This window comes from Gekko japonicus, unplaced genomic scaffold, assembly GCF_001447785.1.
Source record: "Gekko japonicus isolate JY-2015 unplaced genomic scaffold, Gekko_japonicus_V1.1 scaffold36, whole genome shotgun sequence".
Taxonomy (NCBI): domain Eukaryota; kingdom Metazoa; phylum Chordata; class Lepidosauria; order Squamata; family Gekkonidae; genus Gekko; species Gekko japonicus.
In genome coordinates this window covers 594260-620435 of record NW_015164182.1, presented here as the reverse complement: position 1 = coordinate 620435, position 26176 = coordinate 594260, and the positions used below count along the sequence as shown (strand labels likewise).

The 26176-nt window shown below is 47.6% G+C and overlaps 1 protein-coding gene across 1 annotated transcript in view; it reads right to left on the bottom strand.

The window, feature by feature from the left end:
- Positions 1-1377: 1377 nt before the first annotated feature.
- The window catches only part of LCK (LCK proto-oncogene, Src family tyrosine kinase), a 56268-nt gene continuing 31469 nt past the window's right edge, over positions 1378-26176 (bottom strand). Inside the window, exons 9-13 of the mRNA XM_015408061.1 lie at positions 23016-23195; positions 11789-11865; positions 10796-10949; positions 6087-6218; positions 1378-1765 (exon numbers count right to left, since the gene is read on the bottom strand). Coding sequence (XP_015263547.1) covers positions 1563-1765; positions 6087-6218; positions 10796-10949; positions 11789-11865; positions 23016-23195 — 746 coding nt within the window. The 3' untranslated portion in view covers positions 1378-1562. The remainder of the gene's footprint in view (positions 1766-6086; positions 6219-10795; positions 10950-11788; positions 11866-23015; positions 23196-26176) is intronic.

Genomic DNA, 26176 nt, shown 5'->3' with positions numbered 1-26176 from the left:
GGGTGTGGCCAACTTGGGAGCCAGCCGGAACTCCGTTCCTGTGCGTTCCTGCCCAAAAATAGCCCTGCCCTTTTCACTAGGATGCCGGGTATTGTACCTAGGACCTTCTGCATACCAAGCAGATGCTCTACCACGACCCCTCCCTTGGGAAGAGATAAACTACCAAGTTCAGCATGAACCTAAGCACAGACATACAACCCATGGTCTTTTCCCTGCTAGATCAGAAGATTCAGCGAGACAGCGACTGCTTCTTGTACAGCAATAGAGCATCTTTGGCCCCTGGCACACGGGACGGCTGAAACGCGGCTACTCAGAGCCGCTCCAAACTTGAGACGCCGCGGCGGGATCCCACGGATCCCCTAGCCGCGGCGCATCACTCCCCGGCACGATCAGATGCCGGGGAGGAAAAGTCCGAGGGGAGGGGGGAGGCTGCCGAACTGCGCATGCTCGGGCATGCGCAGTACGGCCGGGGGGCGGGATGCGGCGGCGCAAGGATGCGCCGCCGATCCCACAGCCCGACCTGAGCCGCACCAATGGATGCAACCACCTAGAGAGGTGGTTCTTTTTTACGGCGCAGTATGGGCTGTTGGGACGGATCAGGGACGGAGACGGCACGCTCCCCAGATGTTGAGGTGAGATCGCGCCTGTTTGCTCCGCCCCAGTTCCGTCCCGCTCCCAGACCAAATGGGCTCGTATGAACAGGGCCTTTGCTGGGTATTTACAGTGCTGGAAGCTCACCCAGGATTCATTCCAGAGCTTGGTTTTGGTTGCCACCACCCAGTGCTGGAATGGGTTGTGTGCTAGTCACCAAGGAACAAATGCAAATGGCCTTCTCACAACTAAAAATGGTCATGATTGTCTTGGATTATTTATATTTATCCTTGTACATGGTGCTTTGCAGAGCAATGTAAGCAAAATGAAACCCAAAAAACAAAGGTAGGGCTCTGCCCCAAGAAGCTTACAGTCTAACAAAGTGCTGCATCTAGGATTATGGGGTGGGTGCTCCCATCACCGACAGAGTTGCCTCCAGTTGGGAGCCCAGAGATATCCTGGAATTACAACTGATCTCCAGACTACAGTGCTCAGTGCACCTGGAGAAAATGGCTGCTTTGGAAGGTGGCATTATATATGTATGGCATTATAACCTGCTGAGGTCCTCCCCTCCCCAAACCTTGCCCTCCTGAGACTCTACCTCTAAATCTCCAGGAATTTCCCAACCTGGAGTTGACACCCTAGATGGCTTTGTCCAAATACACTTAAACATTTTACAGATGAAGCATTGATTAAGACAGTGAAGGCCGGGCTTGCTTGGAGCCAGGCTTAGCCCCAGGACCATGTTTCTTAGCCCTGGTATATGTGAGGTAATAGAGGGAATAATCATCTCCCAGCCGTATCCACAGCTTACCCCACAGAATGGGGACTTAATGAGAAAGCCTTTCAAGTCTCAGAGGGTGTAGCATCTAGCTGCATTGAGCCTTTCCAGGCTGTGCCAGTGCAAAATGTTTTAAGAAGGGATTGGCATGCTTGGAGATTTGGTCAGCATTATATGTCTGGTGCTGTGGTCACACCTGCTGCTCGTACTGTCCCTCTGTGGCAGTGAAAAAGTCCTCCAGGACAGCCTTTAGGTATTCGAAGGTGGGCCTCTGCTCTGGGCTGTCCTTCCAGCACTGCAGCATCAGCTTATACAGCTCATCTGGGCAGTTGTCAGGTGGGGGCATGCGGTAGCCACGTTCCAAATTCTGGATGACTTCCGGGTTGCTCATCCCTATGATCACAATGCAAAACACTGAGTCAGAAAAGGCTGAGAAAGACAGCACAAAGACTTTCCACATTACCATTCTAAACCAGATGTTATTCGTTGTTGGCCTGATTTTGAGTAAAGCGATACAGGGACGGGGGGTTCATACAGCTAATCCTTCCATTAATGAGCTGTCTCTGAAGCCCTATGGTAATTTCAAATAGTGCTGTTTTCCCACACACACCCTTTTTCACCGCACAATCTTCCTCGGACTTTTAAAAAAATGTTCTAAGGTGAGAACTCACCTTAGGCTGAGGTCACATGGAGCATTAGCCACACTACTGAGACGGATGATAGGTGGATTTTCCGGGCGCGATCACACTGCAACATCTGGGAAGCGTAGAGCTCCCATGGCGAACCCGAGGCTTCCCGCCGAAGATGTGGAGTTAAAAACTAGTACCGCCGAGGAAACGTCTGATCGCGTTTCCGGTGGTAGTCCGTGGCCTCTGGCGCCCACCCATGTCCCGTCGCAAACAGGGTTCCCCCCCCCCAAGTCTCCACAGGATGCGCACAAGCACCCAACGGCGCATGCGCATGAAGAGGAAAGCTAAAGTTCCGTTGCTCCGCAGAATCGCGTATGCCGTTGGTGAAATCGCGCCACGCCGCTTCTTTGCCACGCTGCAGGATCGTGTGATCGCCACCTTACCCCTACCCACGGGACCTCGACGGGACCTGTGATCGGGCGGCCGCGCGTTATTTTGCTCCGGGCCAAACTGCCACGCTTCCCCCCAGCATTTTACAGCCCGTGTGACCGGGACCATAGAATGTTTTTTAAAAGTCTGAGGAAATGGCATTGTAGGAAGTGCTATGGACATTTTAAACAGCACACCACAGTGATTCAGAAGTGCAACAAAGGGGTTAAAAATGGGGGGGGGAGCAGTTTTCCTCAAAAGTGCTCAACCACACTTTGCTAACCTGATGTAAGCGGGTTTGTATGAACAGGTAAATCCGTTAGCAGCCACTTACTAAAAGGACAGAAAAAACTCTGAAATGACAGAAAAAATCCTTTAGCAACCAGTTACTAAAATGGAATACAAAGGCAGTTTGAAAAGGGTCATATAGACTGGAGATGGAGGTGTCCCCCACCCATCTTTGGGTCCCCTTAAAGGTCCAAGGTACACCTCTGGATCCTTGAATCTTTAGTTGCAATGCAAACAAGAATTCTATCAGAACAGTTTTATTAGGACTAACTAGAATCACAACACAGTTAACTTGCTGTCATGTTTCAGAGAACTCTTGCTGAAGCCCAATGTAAGTAAAAAAGGAAGTGTTGATTGGAGACATGAATAGAAGCTGCATGAGTCTGCAATTTTTTTGTTGTTGGTTCTAGTCCCATACAGCTTCACTTTATCCCCTGATTTCTGCACTAATTTTTGTGCCTTTAGTTTTCACTTTTTGTGGCCGGTTTTGTATCCCCCCCCCCCCTTCTCTTGAAACCACTTTTACCCCAATCCTTTCCTGGAAGCTGATTCTGAGCCACCTTTTTTCCTGTGCATAACTGCCATCCACCTCCAGCCTCCTTTTTAATGATAGACTGTGGTCATCATCAAACCACTCCTTATCCTCCCACTCCATGAAGATGAGTTTTTCATTTTTTAAAAAAAATACAACCCTTATAGCAATATAGTGATATAAGCGTGCACATACTGATATAAGCATGCACCAAAAAAAATAGATTTAGCAGATTCTCTGAATTTCCCAGCTTTCATTTTGTAAAAAGTCAGTCCTTGAGGAGATATGCCTTTTTCCTTATATCTCCATAAAGGAAGGAACTAGAGACGATCTTTCTTTTAAAAATGAAAGCTGGTAATTCAGAGTTACCCTAACCCTAACCCTAAACCTATCATTACAATGGTATAGCGATATAACAATATTTCAGTGCTAATTTTAAAAGAAATGATGCCATGATATCACTATATCAATATAAGGATGCACAAAAAATAAGGGGGGGGGTACTATGATGCCACCAATGACAACAGCATCCTTCCTTGAAAATCCTGGTTATTTAAGGTACGTGTGGAAGAAAATGAACTGACTCCACAACTGTGAAAATGCAGAGGAAGGGCAGATGTGCAGAAGAACCATGCCCAAACCAATTCCAATGCTTGTGGATTGGTTGCCAAGAAAATCATAAGTCAAGCACATGGACAAGCCCTTAGTCTGGTAACTCAGGAGAATCTTGGCAAACTAACATGGGCAGCGTTCACACGCATGAGATAATGCGGGGGGGAAGTGAGGCTATTTGCTCTGCAGGAATTTGACCTGCATTTGGGAGCTGCAGGAGCGGCCCGCCACTGCGTGATAAGACACAACCACGGGTGAGTGTGTGTAGGGTTTGGCCGCGTATTTCCGGTGCGCTTCAACGAGGGATTGATGATTCGCATCTCCGCACCGAGTGCTCCCTATGCAGTGTGCAATGATGCGCATACCGAAATGGGGGGGGGGGACAACGCCATGGAGTCAGGATAGCCCGATCAGACCATCACGACGATATGAAAGTGCGCTGGCACAATCACACTGGGGAAAGTCCGTTCCTGGCCTGTAGCAATCCCGTTTGCTACTGCGTTTTCCCCGGTGTCTATTTACTCCACATCTGCAGTGGAGCAAAACAGGTTGCCGACGGGAGCGGGACGCTTGGCAGATGTTGGCGTCTGATCACCCCCTTAAAATCTGCTTGGCATTTGCGCCTATGGCGCGGCTAATTCTGCATCTGATTGCGCCCATGGTTAGTTTGTAGCTGGTGTACCATTGAATCCTATAGTGCATCTGAGATTCTAGGGAACAGAATTTCTGGATCAGAAGGGAAGGTTTCCATGCAGGCTTAAGCCTAGGGTTGCTAGCTCTGGGTTGGGAAATACCTAGAGATTTGGGGCATGGAGCCTCTGGAGGGCAGGGTTTGCAAAGGGGAGGAGCCTCAGTGGGGTATAATGCCATAAAGTCCACCCTCCAAAGCAGCCATTTTTTCCAGGGGAACTGATCTGGGTTGTCTGGAAAGTCACTGTAATAGCGAAAGATCTCTAGGTGCCGTCTGGAGGCTGGCAACCCTGCTTAAGCCCCAACACTGCATTAAGAAAGGAAATGGACCTGATGGCAGATCTAAATTCACAATGGAACAGGGAGGGCATACTGGAGAATATGTGTTCCATTGCTGACTAACAAATAGCAGGAAAATAGGTGGTTGCAAAAAATATGCTATTTATGGCTGCAGTCCTATAAATACTTTCCTGGTAGTAAGCGCCCCTGAATAAAATGGGACTTACATCTGACTAGCTTATAACTTATGATGACCCTATGAATTACTGGCCTCCAAAATGTCCTATCATTATCCTCGCTCAGGTCTTGCAAGCTGAAGGTTGTTGTTTCCTTTTTTGAGTCAACCCATCTTATTTTGGGTCTTCCTTTTCCTGCTGCCTTCACCTTATCCTAATGTTTTTGGCTTTTCCAATGAGTCTTGTCTTCTCATGATGTAATCAAAGTCCAATAGCTTCAGATTAGTCATTTTAGCTTCTAGGGAGAATTCAGGCTTGATTTGATTCAGAACCCACTTATTTGTCTTTTTGACTTCTAAGTAGAGTGGTCCAGAATATCACTGAGGTCATGAGATCCTCTTTCCCTTTTAAAAACACTCTTCATTCGGCTCAACAGTGCAATCCCATGCAGAGTTATGCCAGTCTAAATCCACTTAAATCAATGGGGATGCAAAAAAACTTTTTTGCAACCACCTGTTTTGCAAACAGAAGTAGCTCTGCATTACAAAGGGGATGCAAAAAAACTTTTCTACTTGGCCAAGCTTTCTGGAGTCAAGGATAATAAGAGGAAGGCTGGTGTGTGTGATTTCTTTAATGGTGATATTTTACAGTTCTGGCTTATAGTTGATCATTTTTGTATGCCGCTAAGTTTTTAAGATTGGTAGAAGATAAATCCGATAAATAAATACATTTGGGAGGGAGCTAGATTCAAGTACAGCAGTACTTTAGAAACCAACAAGATTTTCGGCGTATAAGCTTTTGAGAGTCAAAACTCCCTTTGTCAGCTTCGACTCTCAAAAGCTTATACCCCAAAAATCTTGTTTGTCTCTACTGGACTTGAATCAAGCTGTTCCACTGCAGAAGAACACAGGCACCCTCCAAAAACTACATTTTTATTTATTGGAAGAGATGATAGTTGTTGTAGCAACAACAACAGCAGTAGTAATATTAGTAATAGTTCAGAGATTATGAAATATCAAAATGCAGGCCAGAGAAAAATGAGGAAAAATGGCTGTATACTGCTGCTGAAAAATCCTGACCTGGATAAGGAATCCGGCCGTAGGTGACGATCTCCGTCAGCAGAATCCCAAATGACCAAACATCCGATTTTATGGTGAATGTCCCGTAATTAATGGCCTCTGGTGCTGTCCACTTAATGGGGAACTTTGCTCCTGTGATACGCAACAGAATGGTCAATGTTAGGTTGACAACCTGGGCAGACATTTGTTTCTTGGTGCTGTTTCTGGTGCCTTGACTTTCATTGGCCACAAGAAGGGGCTCTACTTCCACTTGATGTCAAAGACCTTACAAAGCAAGCCCACTTCCTTGTCCTGAGCAAACGCATACTTTGCACATTACTATAAACCTTCCCTAATGAGGTCTGCACAAATGTAAAAGAAATGGTGATTGGAACATGACCCTTCACTGAAGCCTTCTGATCTACTCAATAGTCAAAGTGGCAAACAACAGTTTAGGCTGTGATATATATACCTGTGACCTGTCTATAAAGCACAACAGGATGTTGTGTTCTGTCTCGTGTGGGCAATTGTCTCCAAACTTGTCAATTCCAACCCGCCCTCCCATTACACCGGGCAAGATTCTTGGGGATAAATCTGCCATACAGCTCAACCTTTGCAAAGCCTTTATGTACATCACAGGGGTCCCTGTTTTCTTTCTACCTGATTTCCACAGGGGCATTTAGTCCTATAACCAAACAGCTACCAATGTTTGGTCTTCTTCCCGCAGGGGAACATGCCCTACTCTGCTGTCCACTGGGGGACCAGAGAAGCCCCAGAACTCTCCTGTTTTGCTTCCTAGAGAAAAAGAAGTCACTTCACTCTGTTGGAGCATCCACACAGCAATTTTCCATGTATTTTCCTTGTCTTAGCTGCCAACAGCAATTATCCCTCCCCCTGGGATTTTTTAAAAAGGTAATTGCTAGATCACTATGTGTTATGATGTTATAATGATCTATTAGCTGGAATCTACTGGATCCCTGCATACAGTCGTTATTTTAAAAGTAAGTCTCTGGCCCTTTTCTTTGTGGAATTAAAAAGGGAAATGTGCAGCATCTTTCCCTTTATGTAACAATAATTGCCAGAGATGTACTTTATTAAAAATGAGAGCTGAGAACTAGTGGGTTGTGTCATTATAATGTAAAACACTATAGTGATCTAGTAATTACCAATATTTTATTAATAAGCCTTCCATGGGGGGGGGTAGCCATGGGTGACTGAAGCAAGGAAAACGGTGTTTATGTGGCCAGGACTTGTAAAAATGTACTGCTTCCAATCCACACAGTGTCCAAAGACACTTATCTTTCAAAAGCTATTGTACCAAACCAGGTTTGGGAAAGATCACAGCCAACTGGTAGACTGCCTCTGCCCACAGGGGTCTCCATTTAACCATCAATAGGAATAGCAAAAGATAAACGTATTCTCCATTAACTGAGTAAATTCCTAATTAAAATAGTGGTGGTCACCACAGATTGAGGTAGTGACTTCCATAAGGTGACCATGGACTATAGTATTAAAAACTGATTCAATATTTACAAGATCCAACACTCCAGAAGCAGGGTTACCTTTTGTTTAAAAAGAAGCCTGTCTTTCTATTCTTTCCACTTCTACTGAGAACAGAAACAGAAATCATTAAACTAAAGTAACACAGTTCAGGAATATAATTTCAAAACTGTTTTGCCATTTGGGCTATCCAAAACTGTGATCCTTCCGCTCACCATTAGTGAACTGGGGTGGGGAGGAAATAGCCAGGCAGTTCCAAGAAAGGGAGTGGCTTCCTGTGCTCCCATCATGCACTGCAATGCACAAAATTTCCTCCTCCAGCTCCAACTCAAAACCACAGGCCCCCCCATATACCGTGTGCGCAAAGCATTCTTTCACACTTCTCACCTCAATCATACAAAGTGGCCTCCTGTGGGCTCCAGCTTCCTCCAAGATGTGAGGCTGTTGTGTCAAGTAAGAGCCAAAGAAGAGAGAGAAGCAGAGGCTGCCTCGGAGATGGGTGGTAGAGAGATTCAGGTTGCCACCTCTGGGTTGGGAAATACCTGGAGATCAGGGAGGTGGAGCCTGAGGAGTATTGGGTTTCGTGAGGCAAGGGACTTCAACGGAGTATAATGCCAGAGAGTTAGGGTTCCCAAGTACTTACCACGATTTGGCGGGGGACACATGCTCCCCAGCCGGAACATTCCTCCTTGTAACGCACCATGCCGTCATCAGGAAGTGACGCTGGGCGACGCTCTGACAATGGGGCTGCCCCATTCCAGCCCCATTGCCAGAGCGTCACCTGCCGTCACTTCCTGGCGACGGCATGGTGCGGCCCGTGCGGGAATGGTCCTGGGAAGACGTATGTGTCCCCTGCCGAATCACGGTAAGTACTTGGTAAGCCAGCGAGTCCACCTTCCAAAGTGGCCATTTTCTCCAGGTGAACTGATCTCTATCACCCTGAGATCAGTTGTAATCCCAGGAGGTTACACCTGGAGGCTGGCAATCCTAGGAGAGATGCTCATGTGAATTCTCTGACATGGGGAAGATTAAATCAGGAAAGCTCCCCCGGATGTACCACAGAGCCGGGACCCAGTTGTCAGTTCTTGTGCCAGGACAGGCTCCACTGTATGCAGGCACACCTTTCCCTAAACTTCGATTGTAAATAATCCCTCAAAATGTGCTAGCTGAGGGCGGGATATTATAGAGTTGCCAGCAGGCCTGAAGAAAAGTGGTGTCTTGTCCCTTTACGAGAGGCTGAATGTGTGGAAATGGGCAGGGCACGGAAAATAAAACAAAAATCCAGTGGCTCCTATTATAACAACATTTATTTCAAAATAAGTTTTTGTGAGTCACTCACAGCTCACTTCCACATATATGTGGGAAATAAATAGACTTAGGGTTGCGAACCCCCAGCAGCCGACTTTTCCTTGCAAACAACTTCCTGCCCTTCCCAGGGCTTTGTTCCCTGATCCCAGCGGTTGATTTGCAAAAGTCTAGCCACCCTGCCAGGACTGCCCTACAACCTCTCCCTCACTACTAGATTAGAGTCCAGTATACCTGAAAAAGGGGAGGGAAGGCAGCATGGTATAGCCCAGTCTTGTTAGATCTCAGAAGCTAAGCAGGGTCAGTACTTGGAAGGGAGACCACCATGGCAAGCCACCTCTGCTTCTCTCTCCCTTTGAAAGCCCCTTGCTGGGGTCACCATAAGTTGGTTGTGACTTGACGGCACTTTACACACACACACACACACACACACAGGTCTTTAAGGTGCTACTGGACTTGAATCTTGTTCTTCTACTGAAGACCAATGTGGCTACCCACCTGAAACTACTGCTACGAGGGAGTGAGCCCTCCATTCAGGCCCATAGCAAGGATTTTGTGACTTGTGGGGCAATTTTTTTTTGTGGGGCTGAAGTTCTCAGTGCAGAAAGAAAAGCAGTTTAGCCAATAGAAAGCTGTGATCAGGATAGATCTCTCAATTGCAAGCTGTCACTTTAGATGACAGTTCTCAGCTGCTGCAAGTCAATTGCTTCTGCCAGCCTAAGCAACAATTCTGAGAACAAGCCAGCAGGTGAAATTGATGACTTCTGTAGTCAAGAAAGCCAACACTTAGGCAGAAAAATTCTCTTAAAGGAGACTAGTTTCTTGACACAGAGTTAGAAGGTATCCTAGAGGTCACCTACTCCAACCCCCTTGCTCAATGAGGAAATTAGTCAACTACAGCACCACACTCTGCTTAAAGGAGCACAGGGCTTAAAATGTTTTTAAATTATGGGGAAAGAATTATTGAAATTCTCGTGGGGCTGTGCTTATAAGAAAGGGGGCAGAGCTCCCAAAAGCCCCACTGTAGCTACGTGTCTGCCTCCACTCTTGTAAGAAATGGTTTTAGTGTTACTGTGAATACACTGGGGAATGTACAGCGGACACACAGGCAGCTGCCTTATACAGAGTCAGACCACTGTTCTGCCAGGGTCAGTATTGCCCACTCTGACTGCCAGTAGCTCTCCAAAATCTCAGGCTGAGGTCTCTCACATAACCAGCTCTGCCTGATCCTTTTAACTAGAGATGCCAGGGACTAAACCTGGGACCTTCCATGCATAAAGCTGATACTGTGCCACTGAGCTATAGGGTTACCTGGGTATGGAGGTGGAACATGGGGAGGGCAGGGTTTGGGGAGGGTAGGAATGTCAATGGCCTCCACCCTCCAAAGCAGCCATTTTCTCCAGGGAAATTGATCTGCGTAATCTGGAGATCAGATATAATCCCAGGAGATCTCCAGGAGGTAACCCTATGAGCTGACACAGAACAGGGCTGACATTACTAGCATGGTGGTTTGTTGTGGTTGCCAATATTATTCCTAGCATAACTAATAAAAATTAGGACTAGTGAAAAATACTTGGGCTGACACATTTTGTTGTAGATTCATTTGGGTGGCATTGCAGCCTCAGTGAGGGTGCTGATGTGTAGCAATGTGTGGAGTGAGGGGTTTGCCTCCCAGACTCACACTGGCAGCAGCTGTGAGTGGACAGAGCCCTTTGCTCCCCGCTGGATGTGGAGCAGCAGGAGAGGACAGGCCAGTCTCACTAGGAGTGACAAAATATTTTGAATCGGCTTTGGAGTGCGAGGTCTAAATGCTTTCCACATCTTGGCGGATACCAGCCAGCACTCCTTGGATTGGGCCAGCTGACCTCCATTCCCCTGCTTCTCACAAAAAGGCCTTGAGGAAAAGATAAGGGAAGAAGACCCACCCTCTTGTGCAGTATACTCATCATCTTCTATCAGACGGGCCAAGCCGAAATCTGCAATCTTGCAGCAAAGGGTCTCGGACACAAGGATGTTGGCGGCTCGCAGGTCACGGTGGATGTAATTCTTCTTCTCCAGGAAAGCCATTCCTTCAGCTACCTTTTTTGGGGAAGAGGATGGGCTTGTTATTACATGAGGGTGTGGCAGGCCAAGGCCGTGGTCAGACATGCCTTTAGATCCAACTCAGCTGCGAATGCCTGATGGCTCTAAGGGCACAATCAGACAGTCATATCTGGGAAAGGTCCCACAGTCGTCGGCAACAGAAGCGGAGTTAAAAGATACCAGGGAAAGTCCGGTTCTAATGGCTTCCGAAGGGCCACGGACCAACTTTCCACTGTCTGATCGCGCAAGTCAAGCTGTTGGGATGGGCTACCCATTCCATCCCCATTCGGCGTCATTTTTTTTTGTTCACTTAGCAGTAGGCGCATAATTGCATAAGCTATCCATAGTCATGGACTGCTGTGGCAGTTTGATTCCTCGTTTATGCACATGTGGGGGGAAAGGCAAACCCCCCCCCGGCCCGAACATGCCATCTGATTGGGTAGTGATGGGCTGAGCCCACAGCACCAAAGGATGTGTGATCGCATGACTCTGTTTCAGTTTCCACCGGAGGAAATAGGATCACTTCCCCTCCGTGCCAAATGGCACGTCTGACTGCAGAGGTAGGGTTTCCAAATCCAGGTTGGGAGATTCCTGGAGAATAGTGACGCCCCCTACCATTTCCCAAGATAATTATTCTTAGAGTTGCCAACCTGGAGATTTTTGTGGTGGAGCCTGAGGAGGGAGGGATTTGTGGAGGGGCAGAACCTCAGTGGGGTATAATGCCCTACAGTCCACCCTCCAAAACAGCCATTTTCTCCCAATCGCCATGTTCTTCCCTGCTGTCTTGCTAGGTGTTGTTCCCTCCAGACTCACCCGCCCTCACCTCCATTACATACCTGTGCTGCCATATCCAGGAGTTTATAAATGGTTAACCGGAGTCCTTCTTCACCCTTGAGAAAGTCTACCAAGTTTCCTGCCAGGTAAGAAAAACATACACAAGTACAGTCAAGTTGCAACTGATTTATGGTGACTCCAGCACGGGGCTTTCCAGGCAAGCGAGAAGCAGAGGTGGTTTGCCATTGCCTTCCTCTACAAAGTCTTCCTTGGTGGTCTCCCATCAAAGTACCAACACCCCGCTTAGTTTCCAAGATCTGATGAGATCAGGCTAAACCCTGCTATCTTCCCTCTTCCAGTCAAAATATACAAAGTAATAGCATGGATGCAAGTGCCTCTGACTAGATGTAGAGTGCATTTCCTTCACTAGGGAATATCTACAACCAACGCATATATACATACATCCACATATATACATAAAGAGCCTCTAGAACAGAGGACGTATTTTCTAAGAATGGCTCAACTTTGGTCTCTTTTTAGAAAAAGTCCATCACTTAATAGGGGGACAGTGTCTTTCTATTACAATCATCTGTTACAAAGGTTGTGTACAGATGATTGCTTCTCCCCAAATTCCCTCTTGCCTGCAGAGGATACCAATGTGTCCCCTGGTAGTGGCTCCTAGTGAGTGGAAGTCACTGGCTATGATTATTCTTCAGGGAAAGCAAGGGGGAGCAACAACACCCCACTGCAAATGAATTTTGCATGCCATTCAAAGTAGCTTAGGGGGAGGCCAGTAAGCTAGTAAATGATCACAATCCACTGGGAAGTTCTACTGTGCCGATCCCACTGAAATTAATAGGAGCTGTGTAGGCCATGGGTGGACTGTGGTCCATGTTAATCTGTGGGAAGTTGCCATTAAATAGACTTGCCAACCTCCAGGTGGAGCCTGTCGACCTCTCAGAATTACAACTGTTCTCCAGAGATCAGTTTCCCTGGGGAAAATACTGCTTTGGAGGGTGGACTGTATGGTATTATACCCTGCTGAGGTCCCTCTCCATCCTAGGCTCCACAACCACCGGCATCCCTAGGCTCCACAACCACATCTCCAGGAATTTTCCAACAAGGAGTGTGTTTGCATCTGGAAGTCACGTTGACCTCTGGTGACTGACCCCTACTGGGGGCCTGGAAGACATTCAGAGAGGTGGCTGAAAGCCTGATTCTGTCCTCCCGACTTGGTATTCTAAGGAAGTCTCTCATCCAAGTACTAACCACAGTTGATCCTGCTTAGCTTCCAAAATCTGACGAGATTGGGCTTGCCTGGGCTACCCAGGTCAGGGCGGCAACCATATATTTTGATCTCCATCTCACATACTGAACATCTAGAGCCTACTCTGTTCTCCCTTCAGCTAGAATCTCCAGTGTTGCTGGATTGCTAAGTAACAAATATAACTGTTATCAGCACCCGACTGGTCAATGCCCATACCACCAACAACCATAAAGGACATTTTAGATCCCTTTCAGTCTGGTTTTCACCTGGGCCATGGGACAGAGACAGCACTGGTCGCCCTCATGGACGATCTCCGGAGGAATCTGGATCGGGGCAGTTCAGCGGTGCTGTTGTTATTGGGTCTGTTGGCTGCGTTCAACATGGTCAGCCATCAGTTACCGATCCACTGCCTCACCGACATAGGAGTTCAGGGGCTCGCCTTGCAATGGCTTGCCTCCTTTCTCCATGGTTGGGGACAAAGGGTGGCATTAGGGGAACAGCTCTCCCAGAGGTACCCACTAGAGTGTGGAGTGCCTCAAGGGGCGGTGCTTTCCCCAATGTTATTCAACATCTACATGCGTCCCCTTGCCCAGATTGCCTGGAGTTATTTATTTATTTATTTATTTATTATATTTATACCCCGCCCATCCCGCAAGCGGGCTCAGGGCGGCTAACACTGGGGTACAATGTACCTAATTGACATACATAAGACTTAAAACTCTATAAAATATCATAAACCAGTACTTTAAAACATAAATTAACAATTTCTACTAAAGTGCATACAGTACAAGGCATTAGATGGCGCGCTTCCAGATCTCATGTTGCATTATTACACCACTCATCATCCCTCGCGCCGGAAAGCCTAGCGATATAAAGGACCAGGCTGGGATGTCACCAGTATGCGGATGACACCCAGCTCTGTCTGATGCTGAGAGGTCAGTCTGGCTCCAGACCAGAAGATCTGGACCGGGCGTTACAAGCTGTGGTGGCAGCTAGGCCGCCGTCATAGCTAGTGGAGGGGGAGAAGCTAATGGATAGTTTGTTGCTGTAATGGAATCTTAGCTTTCGTTTCTTCTTGTCTCGTCTTATCTGCTAGCTTAGGCCAGTGACCTTGGTACCTTGCTGCTGCTTTCCCTGGGAACGCAAACTTGTTAACTTAGGCAGGCTTTTAGCTTATTCCCTGATTGGCTCAGACCGATCAGGGGGACCCCTTTGAATTTTGTATAACTACCCATTTTGCGCGCTTGCAATCAGTTCTGACACAGAGTGTACACGCAGATGACCTGCCTTTACTGTCTCAATAAACTTGAACCTTTCTGAAGGAGCGTTGTTGAGAACTGATCTCTTTGGGACTCTGACAGAGTGTCAGAACTCTTATAATCCCTGACCCTGTACCTACCATGAGTGACGAGGAAGACGGGGATGTTCCAGCTACTACTGCAGAACAGGCCCCCATGGGGACCGTTACCACCACAGGGGCATGTGGTGGGGGAGATGGACTCAGCCACGAGAAGCCCTGGTGGGACCCGTACTCGTGGGCCCACTTCTCCACCCAGACTCAGGAGTCATGGGTGACCACCCCTCGCCCGGGGGGCACCAGCCAATATGATTACCTTCCCCCCGTGGAAAGTGAGCAGGACTTCGGGAGGTATGGCGGTTGGGCTGAAGACTAGTTGGAACGTGTGAAACGCCAGCTGCAAGCCCAACAAGAGGAGATGTGAAGAGAGATGCAGTACATGATGCTTGACCTGCCCCGTATCATCGCTACTACGGTGCAACATGAGCTGCGCCTGCAGCACCCCGCCGTGCCAGCAGCTCCCCCAGTCAGCCAGGTACCCCCAGGACAGCAGCAGCCTCCCAGGCAGCAGCCAGTCGTTCAGCAGCAGCTGCTAAAGGATTTATGTCCTTGTGAAGAAAGAGTGTTAGAGGTTTATCTGTTTATTTACAAAGATCAGCATTAAGCATGGGGAGGAGGCAGGGTTGTCAACCTCCAGGTGGGGCCTGGAGAGCTACTGGAATTAAGACTGATCTCCAGATTACAGAGGTCAGTTTCCCTAAAGCAGGGATCCCCAACATGCTGCTTGTGGTTGCCATGGCACCCACCAATGCCATTCCTGGTGCCCACCAAGTGTTCTTAGGAGGTGTCTGGGGCCAGTGGGGCTCTTGCCGAGCAAGACTTCTGATTGGCCACTGATGATTTGATTGGCTGTGCTGATTTTTAAAAATGTTACTTTGGCAGCAGATGCCAGCACAGCACGAGGATCTGCACTATGTGACTGAAGGTAAGCTGAGCAGGCATTTTGTGGTGGGCTTTGCTTCCTCCAGCAGCCATTTTGTGGTTGCACACACCACATTGCATCAGAATTACAAAGTTGCCTCCAAGCTCAAAAAGCCTGAGGACCCCTGCCCTACAGCAAATGGCTGCTTTGGGGTGTGGTCTCTATGGCATTATACCCTATACAGGGCTCTTTTTGTAGAAAAAGACCAGCATGAACTCATTAGCATAATAGGCCACACCCAACAGCAGGAACTCATTAGCATAGTGGGCCACACCCCTGACAGCACAGCTCATTAGCACATTAGGCCGCACCCACATGTTACCAGAAGTGTGGTTATCCAGCCACACCCACCTTTTGCTTCTTATTCTGTTTACCTTGTTTGTTGTCAAAACCCAGGGCCTTTTTTTGTAGCAGGAACTCCTTTGCATGTTAGGCCACACACCCCTAATATAGCCAATCCTAATGAGTTCCTGCTCTTGGGTGTGGCCTATTATGCTAATGCGGTCCTGCTGGGCGTGGCCAACTTGGGAGCCAGCCGGAACTCCATTCCTGTGCGTTCCTGCCCAAAAATAGCCCTGCAGTGTCCTCAACAACCTTTAGAAACTGTTCACTGGCCATCAGCATGCAGGTGAAAGATAGTAACTTCTTCATGTGACAAGCTGTTTCATTCAGCCTTCTCCGTCTCTGCCCAGTTCCTCTGTTTCACTCTTGCTCTGGGTCAGGAGGAGTAGGCAATTCTTTTGGCTCAAGGGTCATGTCAGGGTCTCTGCCTGATTTTGAGGGTTCCTGAACTGGATGCCACCTCTTCTTGTTTCCAGCACAAGTTACAGGAACAGTTGTCTAATATGAAGCCCTCTGAAACAGGCAGAGACCCACATGTGGACCTTTCTCCTATTCTGTCCTTGCACCTCCTGCCATTTAAGAGGTTTTGGGAGTGTGCATTAGGAGCGCCGATAATTGATGCTGCCATTAAACAGCTTCAGGGCTGGAGGAAAAGCTCCCGCGGGCAGGAAGTGGTCCTGGAGCTATAATTTGTCCACCTCTGTTCTAGATAATGGAGGTCAAGACCCTCTTTAGCTGCATCTGAAACAAGGAGGTGGAGGGGGAAGAGGAATGGGGAAAGAAGGAAATTAAAGGTTGTCGTGACACAGCTGCAATTGGAGTCGCCTGCCAGGGATACAAGAATAGCCAGAGGATTCGGGAGGGGTTTCCTTCCTTTCCAAGCAGGGAGGAGAGGCTTGAGTGCTGGCTCTCCTTCTCAGATGCAACCTGGTTCAGCCTGAAACAGGGCTGTAATGTGCTGGCTAGATCTCATGTGCCATAGGGGAGACCCTTTTAAAGGTTGCCAGTCAGCAAGTATGTTGCTATAGAGTCCACCCTCCCAAACAGCCATTTTCTCCAGGGAAGGACTGATCTCTGGAGTCTGGAGATCAGCTGACATCTTTAGGCCCTACCTGGAGGTTGGAATGGCAACCCTAGGTCCTGTGTCTCTGTTAAGTCAGGTGAGGTCATTGTCTTGTGCTCCTCCAGTATGCAGCTGAGGTGAAGGCAGGGGAGGGGTGGAAAAGTCCCTGGGATACCCCAGTGCTGAAGCAGGGAATGAGATGGTCCACAGAGCATTCTGGACATGCTGGTTCAGACCGTGGACAAGGTACCCTCAGTAGCCCCCTTAACCTGGAAGAGGCAGGGGAGGCAAATCACGAAGCAAGGTTTCTGACCTTTTGGGGTTCCCTCTGCAATAATGTGAGAATGGTGACCTGGCTGGAGTGGAAGGCCCTTTGCCAATCTTGGGGACCCAGCCGATGCCCAACCTCGTTACCTGGTTGAGCCAGCCTTCATGTCTGTGGAAAGCAAGGACCACCTGCCCCACAATGGAGTGAGCTACAGGAATGGGGCGGTGCTCCTTCCTCTGAGAGTTTGTTGTCCCATCACGGGAGCTTGGTTATGAATTGGAATTCAAGGGAAGACTTGGAAGGGATCCTCACATGGCCATGCACACATAAAAGTTTGTCCTCTTGCCAAAACCTGGGTTATTTCTGGTCTGTTTCTATACCTGCCTGGTGGGCAAGACATGAACAGGGGATTTAAGATTCTCCCCCCACTACACAGATGGTAATTTTTGAAGAAACAATATAAGAGCTCTCTACCTGCCCTCCCACCGCCCCAATCCCCTGTCTCCATTAATAAGGAAGTGTTTGCCTTGGAGAGAAAAACTTCACAAATCTTTTAAAAATTAGATAATTTTACAAGGGGGAAAGGGGGGATTTATGTATTATTTATTTATTTATTTATTTATTCTGATTTATACCCCATCCTCCCTGCCGGAGCAGGCTCAGGGTGGCTTACACAGGGTAAAATACATAACAACAATCAGAATTCCATAAAACATTTAAAAACAGTTCATTAAAATAATATAATATTAAAGTGCTAAATATGTTATTTGATGTCATATCAATGGCATTACCACATGAGTGCATTCCATATACAGCTCACTGATCTTCCTCAGATATGATCGGTGCGCACAGACTGTCAGTAACCAACCAGGGACCAGGCTCTACAGGTTTCAGTTGTTATTGATAGTGGTGGCGGCTCCTAGTTAAAAGCCTGGTGGAAGAGCTCCATCTTGCAGGCCCTGCGGAACTGTAAAAGGTCCTGCAGGGCCCTGAACTCTTCCAGGAGCTCATTCCACCAGTGTGGAGCCGCCACTGAGAAAGCTCTGGCCCTGATTGCAGCCAGCCTGGCGTCCTTGGGACCTGGGAGGGCCAATCGGTTTTGTGACCCTGACTGTAGTGCTCTCTGGGGTATACATGGGGAAAGGCGGTCCCTCAGGTGAGTTGGACCCTGCCCATAAAGGGCTTTAAAGGTAACCAGCACTTTGAAGCGAATCCGGTATGCTATCGGCAGTCAGTGCAGTGCCTTCAAGGCAGGCTGGATGTGTTCCTTCATGGGGAGACCCATCAAAAGCCTAGCCGCTGCATTTTGCACTAGCTGCAGCTTCTGGATCTGCAACAAGGGCAGCCCCATGTAGTGAGCGTTACAGTAGTCTAGTCTCAAGGTGACCATTGCGTGGATCACCGCTGCTAAATTGTTGCGTTCAAGGAAGGGAACCAGCTGCCTGATCAGCCGAAGACGGTAAAAGGCCGACTTGGCAGTGGCTGCTACCTGGACCTCCATTGTTAAGGAGGCATCCAGGAGCACTCCCAAACTCCTAACCTCCGGCACTGGCAACAGTGGTGCCCCATTGAAGGTCAGGAGTGGGATCCCTACCCTCAGACCGCCCCGACTCAAGCACAGGACCTCCGTCTTCGTCGGATTCAATTTCAATCGGCTCAGTCTAAGCCAACCAGCCACGTGTCAGAGTCCCACAGCAATCAGTTCTCAACAACGTTCCTTCAGAAAGGTTCAAGTTTATTGAGACAGTAAAGGCAGGTCATCTCTGCATACACTCTGTGTCAGAACTGATTGCAAGTGCGCGAAAGGGGTAGTTATACAAAATTCAAAGGGATCCCCCTGATGGGTCTGAGCCAATCAGGGAACAAGCTAAAAGCCCGCCTAAGCTAACGGGTTTGCGTTACCAGCAAAATCAGCAGCAAGGTACCAAGGTCACTGGCCTAAGCTAGCAGATAAGACGAGACAGGAAGAAACGAAGGTTAAGATTCCATTATAAGTGTTAACTTGCAATAACTGTTAACAGGTCTTGTAAGATTTAATAACCAGAGAACAAGGTCAACACTATGCAGCCTTGAGAATGACAGGAGCCATGAATTTTAGCTGCACAATGTGGTAAGAAAACTTATGAAGCCAAGCTATACTAGAAATATTGTATTACTTTTAGACTTATGAATTATGTCTTTTAAATAGTCTTTTGTAGGACCGGCAATAAGCATCAACACAACTATAAATGAAAGCTTTCCCCCTTCTGGAAGATTTCATGCAAGTAGAAGCGGGTGTGTAATTCTGGAAACTCCGGTTGGGGTTTGACTTTTAAAATACTGATGCTAAATTGACTGGTAGTTGTTATATTGTATGAACTATATGTTATTGTTATATTGAATGTACTGAATATATATACCTGATTAGGATGTTATAAGAATACATAATGCACTTTATATAATGTTAATTATAAACAGAACACATTAATTTACAAAAGTATTCATTACTTGACCCATCTGGAAGTTGACAACCCTCAGTCCACATAACAGACCTAAAGTCTTAAAGACGTGGCACCTGAACCACTCAGATCTATAGAGATATAGCTGTACAGACCCCTTTTCCACCCTTTCCTTTGCCCCCTTGCCTAACTCTTAAGGCATGTTGTTATTCCTCCTCCCCCCCAGTTCATGTCCCACCTGTACTGTGATACATAATTTTTTTAAATTATTGCAATAAACAAATAATTTAAAAATGCATACAAAGGGCCCTTGAATCAGTCCCCTTCCCAAAAGTACAGCTGTCCACTCACATATTCAAAGCCCAGGATACAACAAGCAGAAAGCAGAGACCTTACAAAAATTGCCAACCAACATTGTTTCAGAAGACCTGTACCAAGTCATATTTTGTAGGGGAAATGGGGAGGAAAATCACATTTAATTAATCAATCCTAAGAGTGAGAAAAATAATTCAGACAGACACTCCTAAAGAAAATGTTACTGGAGGCTATTCTATGAGGTTCCTCAACAATAGCATCCTTCCCTTGGTTAAAGGGAAGTATGAAGTGTAGAGAGACAGGGAGATGTCCACCAAAAAAGTCATCTGGGACTTCCGGTTTATGGCGACACGCAGGCAGACGCATCTCCCGGACATCCTGGGGATGCAAACTACACACCAGCGTGTAGGAGGGGGTGCGACGGGTCGTGACCCCCGCCCACGGAGCCTTGGTAAAAGGCTCCTGGCCAGGGGGCTTTTGAGGGGCAACCTCTTCGATGGCGCGATGCCGGAGAATTGAGGCGCTCCTCCGCCCCGAAGGTCCTGCCGCTGAGTGACTGTATGATACGAGTGCTGCTGACTGGGACAAGCGTTGGAGATCGGGCAGAAAAGAAACCGATGCCGAGTGAGGCCGGTTAGCCAACAACAAACTGTGAGTCAGGTTGAAGCGAAATGAAAATTTAAAAAGAAAGCTGCCCTCCTTAAAGAGTGACGGGAAGCAATCGGGGGAGTGGCCCCTCCCAAACGCATAAACGAAAACACAGAATAAAGAGGAGGGAGCAGAAAAATAAGCATTTGAAACTGTTTTCAGAGACTTACCAGAGCGCAGATAACCATTTCGGCGAAAATCAGAGACTTTAGCAACTTTTTTATAAGTAAACAAATCCAAAAAGATGGCGGGGAAGAAACCAGAGAAAGAAAAACTTTTGAAAGTGAAACTTGTGGGTAGTCCTTGAACGGAAGAGACCACTGAGCTTTCAAAAATGTTGGCAGATTCCTTGCACCCTCTGCTGGATGAGATGACTAATATCAAGCAACAACTGCCAATAATTGGTCAAAGCTTGGCTTCACAGCAGTTACAATTGACTCAATCCTTAAAAGCAACAGAGCAAATGGGGGAGAAGGTGAAGGAAATGGATGCCAATACTAAAACAGAAAGCCAATTTGGTCCTACGGTTTCAAGGGGTCCCAGAAATTAAAGGAGAGAATCTGAAGCAACGGGTGAGTGAAGCAATAGTCCCACTGACAGATTTGACAGCGGAATATCTCTATAGTGAGATGAATGTGGCCTATAGGTCCTATTCCTCATACATCAAGAAAAATAATCTGCCTGGGGAAATAATAGTCAGATTCTCGAAGAAACATGTGAGAGACTCTATTCTGAAAGCAACCACAGGAGCTCCCTTGAAAATTGGGGACAACAACATCAGGATTTTAAAAGACATTCCATTTGATATAAAACAGAAGAGAAAGAACTATAAAGAACTAATCATATTTCTACAAACAAATGGCATCAGTTACAGATGGTTAATCCCAGAAGGTCTCATTTTCAAACTTCACGACAAAAAAAAAAAGATTGACTCTGTTCTTAAGGCATGTGATTTTCTGCGAACACAGCTCGGGGAACCAGTTGAGGATGAGAAGGAAGAAGAAGAAAGCAAATATGATGGCGAGTTAGGCTCGGGGTCTTTGGACAAGGACTCACCCTCTGAAAAGGGGGCAGCTGCCCCCAAAAGTTCATATAAACTGAGGATTAGAAAAGAGAAGAATAAATAGTGGCTGAAGGACTCTGATTTGTGCCTGAAAACTCTGAAATGGATTTGGGATGCTCAGGGGGTTTCTTTAAGCAGTTAAAAGAATAGTTAAAGATAATTAACCTAGCATAACCAACTATGTTAATTGTTTTATTAGTTTTTTAAAAAAATAACATTGAGTTAAGCTGATGTAAAGATCTCCTACTCTTGGGCTTTTAGTTAGTAGTGGGTCTTTTTTCATTCTCCTAGATGTAGTTCCCCTTCCCATATTTTTGGTTGTAGTTTGTAAAAAATCAATAAAAAATTCCCCTTAGGGGGATCCAAAAAAAAAAAGTCATCTGGTAATTAGGGCTGCCAGCTCCAGCTTGGGAAATTCCTGGAGATTTGGGGATGGAGCCTGGGGAGGGCAGATTTTGAAAAGAAGAATTGGATTTATACCATGCCCTTTACTCGGAGTCTCAGAGCAGCTTACAGTCTCCTTCCCTTCCTCTCCCCACAACACCCCGTGAGGTAGGTGGGGCTGAGAGAGCTCAGAGAGAACTGCTCTTGAGAGAACAGCTCTGAGAGAACTTGTAACTGACCCAGAGTCACCTAGCTGGCTGCATGTGGAAGAGTGGGGAATCAAACCCAGTTCTCCAGATTAGAGTCCACCACTCTTAACCACTACACTAAGCTGGCGTAGCCTACCTCACAGGGCTGTTGAGGGTAGACCTCAGCAGGGATGTGATGTCATAGAGTCCACCCACCAAAGCTGCCATTCCTACAGGAGTGGAGTCCTACAGACTCTCTGGAGTCTGGAGATCACTTGTCATTGCAGGAGATTGCCAGGCCCCCAAGACCAACCAAGGGCCTGCCACTCTAAGGGTGTGATCAAACTGGCAGCTTGGTGCGATATGGCGCCACCTCTAATTGTACCAGTTTAAAATGTTGTTGGGCATATCAACCAGACACCACACCCTGCTGCGAGTTACCCACGTGGCCATACCTTGATCAAGCATCCACACTACTGCAGCACCTCAGCCACGGAGCCTGGTCATTTTTTAAATGCAGGTGGTGCTTGTGCACCCACGTGCGCACATATGCACGCACATGCACATATACATGCATGCTCATATAGGCAAAAGCTCCAAAAAACACACCTCAGTGGCGGAAGTGGATCTGCAGGTTCAGACTGCCAATCTGTTTTGCACATGCTCCCCTGCGTTCAGACACCTGGCCATACATAATGAATATGCGGGGAACTGAAAACACCACTTGTGATGTGGTGGTGCCTTTTTCACCCAGCTCCAAGTTGTCCTATGATGCGGTGAGTTTGCCTGGGGAATGCCTGACAGATGTGGCTGTGTGACTGCGCCCATTTAATCTGGAGAAGATGGGTGGCTATGTCGAACCAAACTGCTCATCTGATCCCACCCTAAGTCACCATTTTCATACCACAACACAAAAAACCCCAAGAATGTCAGAAGGTTGGTAATGTGGTAGATTCTGCAGCCCAGGGGAATCCTGCCTCTACACAAAGCCCCACCTAGAGCGTGAAGACAGGAAACAGGATTTATTCTCTCACCTTTTTCCATGTACTCCGTTATGATGTATACAGGCTTTTGGGTTACCACAGCATAAAGCCTCACCAGCCGCTGATGCCGCAATTTCTTCATCAGATTGGCTTCGGCAAGGAAGGCCTCAGGGGACATGCTGCCTTGCTTCAGGCTTTTGACTGCAACTTTGGTGTGACCATTATAGAAACCTACAGAGGAATGGAGTGAAGGGCTGAGTCCAAGAAACCGTATCTGCCTAGTGCATGTTTATCTCATCTGCCATTCAAGGATCTTAGGGTGCTGTACATGGTTTTCCCTTCCACAGTTTATCTTCACAACAATAACCCTGCAAGGTAGGTTATGCCAAGAAAGAATGACTAGCCTAATGTCACCCAATAACTCTCCTGGCAGACTGGGGATTTGTGCTTGGACTTCCCAGATCCTAGTTCAATGCTCCAACCACTACGCAACATTGCCTCTCTAATCCTGTCAATATTTTTCTTCAGCTTCCATACTAGAACTAAAGCACTTGTAATCCATTGGCTCCTAGGCCAGTTTTCACATGCCTTCTGGGAGGCAATGTTTCCTTGTGATTAGCGTGTCAGACTAGGATCTGAAAGCTACAGGTTCGAGTCTCCACTCTGCCATGGAAGTTTGCTGGGTGACCACGAACACACTCTCAGCCTAACCTACCTCACAGGGTTGTTGTGAAAAACAAATGGAGGAGAGGAGGAGGATGTAAACCAGGGGTCCCCAACATTTTTGACCCTATGGGCACCTTTGGGTGGTGGTATAACCACAAAATGGCCACCACAGGCGGTGAAGCCAAGCACAGAATGTCAGAGATTGAGGTTACGCATAATTCTAACAGTAACTCCTCAGCATTTCAGGGAGAAGCTCTGTTTAACAGGATGTTTTTTAAATGAAACATATTGTTTTAAAATATTTTGTTGCATACAAACAGCTTACCTTCAGTGACAGAATAAAGATCCTTGTGCAGTGGTGGCAGCTACTCTGTCCTGAAGCAACATTTAAAAAAAATCTGCTCAGCCAATCAGATTTCCAATGGCTGATCAGAAGCTCTGCTGGGCAAAAGCCCCCACCTGGCCCCCACCCACTTTCTAAAAACACTTAGTGGGCACCGTGCTGGGGATCCCCAATATAAACTACTTTGGGTCCCTGCTGGGGAGAAAGCCATCAAGAGGTGGCTTACACGTGCAAATGATCCACGATACAGGAACTTCGAACAACTATTGTTATTGGAGTTAGTTCGTATATTCAGCAGTGAGGGCTGCAAAGGCCAGTTTAACATACCACTCAACATTCAGTGAAAGTGTGAATAAACTGACTCTGTTGAAAAGAACTGTGTCTGACATGTGTTGCTTCCACAGGAGCCATTTTATATCTGGAATGCTATCATCCATTCATTATGTCAGCTACGCCTCTAGCTGCTATGGAGTGAAGGGGTCCTCTGGAATTTTAAGTTTCTTTTCTCTGTGTCTCTAGTATTCCTTATCTCTGTAACATGAGTGTTTGGCCTTTGTGTCTAGCACCAGCTTTCTCTTGGGAAAGTGGACCTGTTAACTTGGTGGGCTTTTACCTATTATTTGATTGGCTCCTGGCCATCTGGAGCCCCCTTGAATTGTGTATATCTGCTTGCTTCATGCGTTTATTGCCAGTTCTAACACAAGATGTGTAAAGATAATCTGCATACTTCAGTGTCTCAATAAACTTCACTTCTTTGCAAAGCGTTGTTGGGAACTGATTGCTGCAGGAGTCTGACAGAGTGTTAGAACTCCCTATAGTTCCTGGACTCGTACCCTACCATGGCTGACGATAACAGGAATGTGCCAGTTACCATGGAGGAAGAAGTCACCACCACGACTATGACAACCGTGATGACCATGGCAGCCAGCAATGGTGCAGAGGTGAGAGGGCTGGGGAAATACTGGTAAGACTCCTACTTGTGGTCCAACTTCGCCTCCGGGACCAGAGAATCCTGAGAGATTACACCTGACCCGAGACTGCCTTCCTATGGGCGAAGGTACAGACGCATGACTATGAGTGGGGCCATGAGAGGATGTCTGCCCTGGAAGACAACCCTGTGGAACGTGTCCAACGTGAGTTCCAAGCGCAGGCGGAGGAGCTGCGACAGGAGATGCACGAGATGATGTTGGATCTACCCCGGCTTATCGTGCAAGCAGTTCACCATGAATTCCAACTCCAGCACCCCAGAGGAGGTGAGGAAAAAGAGGGGGGGGCAGGCGATCAGGCACCGCCAGTGCAAGTACCAGCCCCCGCGGAGCCACCTGCTCTGATCCAAGTGCCAGCGGGACTCCCTCCCTCCTGGGCCTGTGGGGCCTCCAGCGCCGGAGGCGCCTGCAGCCCCACCTGAGAGGCACCAAGAGATGCTGGATGCTACCTTCAATGGCAACCCCGAGAGACTGGCTTTCTTCCTGTTGCAAGTGTGCAAGTTTCTCAGAGATTGGGGACCTACCTTCCCATCGGATGAGCACCGTGTAGACTACATCAGGTTGAAGCTGAGAGAGAGGGCTTCAGATTGGTACGTGGGGCTCCACAATATTAGATGCCCCAAACTACACAATGTCCAGGCTTTCATCTGGGCACTGTGGGAGCAGTACGAAGACCCCATGGAATTAGAAAAGGCGTGTACTCGCCTGTGAGGCTTGAAGCAAGGGAGCAGATCAGTGAGTGAATTCTCGGATGAATTCAAGATGTACGCCGCCAAAGTGCAGGGGTGGCCAGAAGAGGTACTGACTGAACAGTACCATTTAGGCTTAAATCATCAAGTGCTGGAGACAGTCCTGTGCAGCGGGAACCCACTAACCCTGGCTGGATGGATCCAGAAAGCAGGTGATGCTTCACACGATCCGGATGTATACTCCCAAGGCGACCCTGAAAGCTCCCGTCGGAGAGGCAAAAGGCCAGCACCCCAAACCCAAGGAGTCAGTGAGAGATCGATGGATGAAGCAAGGCATGTGTCTGCGCTGCGGGGAACCTGGCCACTATGCGGCTTTCTGCCCAGCCACCCTGGCACCCCAAGGGGGAAAAGCACCAGAGTGGCGTAGCTCCAAAACCCCAACGAAGGAGGGGAAGGCCGTGGCCAAAGCCACTCCGGGCTCTCTAGTTGAGCGTGCCTCCTGATGGGGCTTCATCCATGTAATGTATC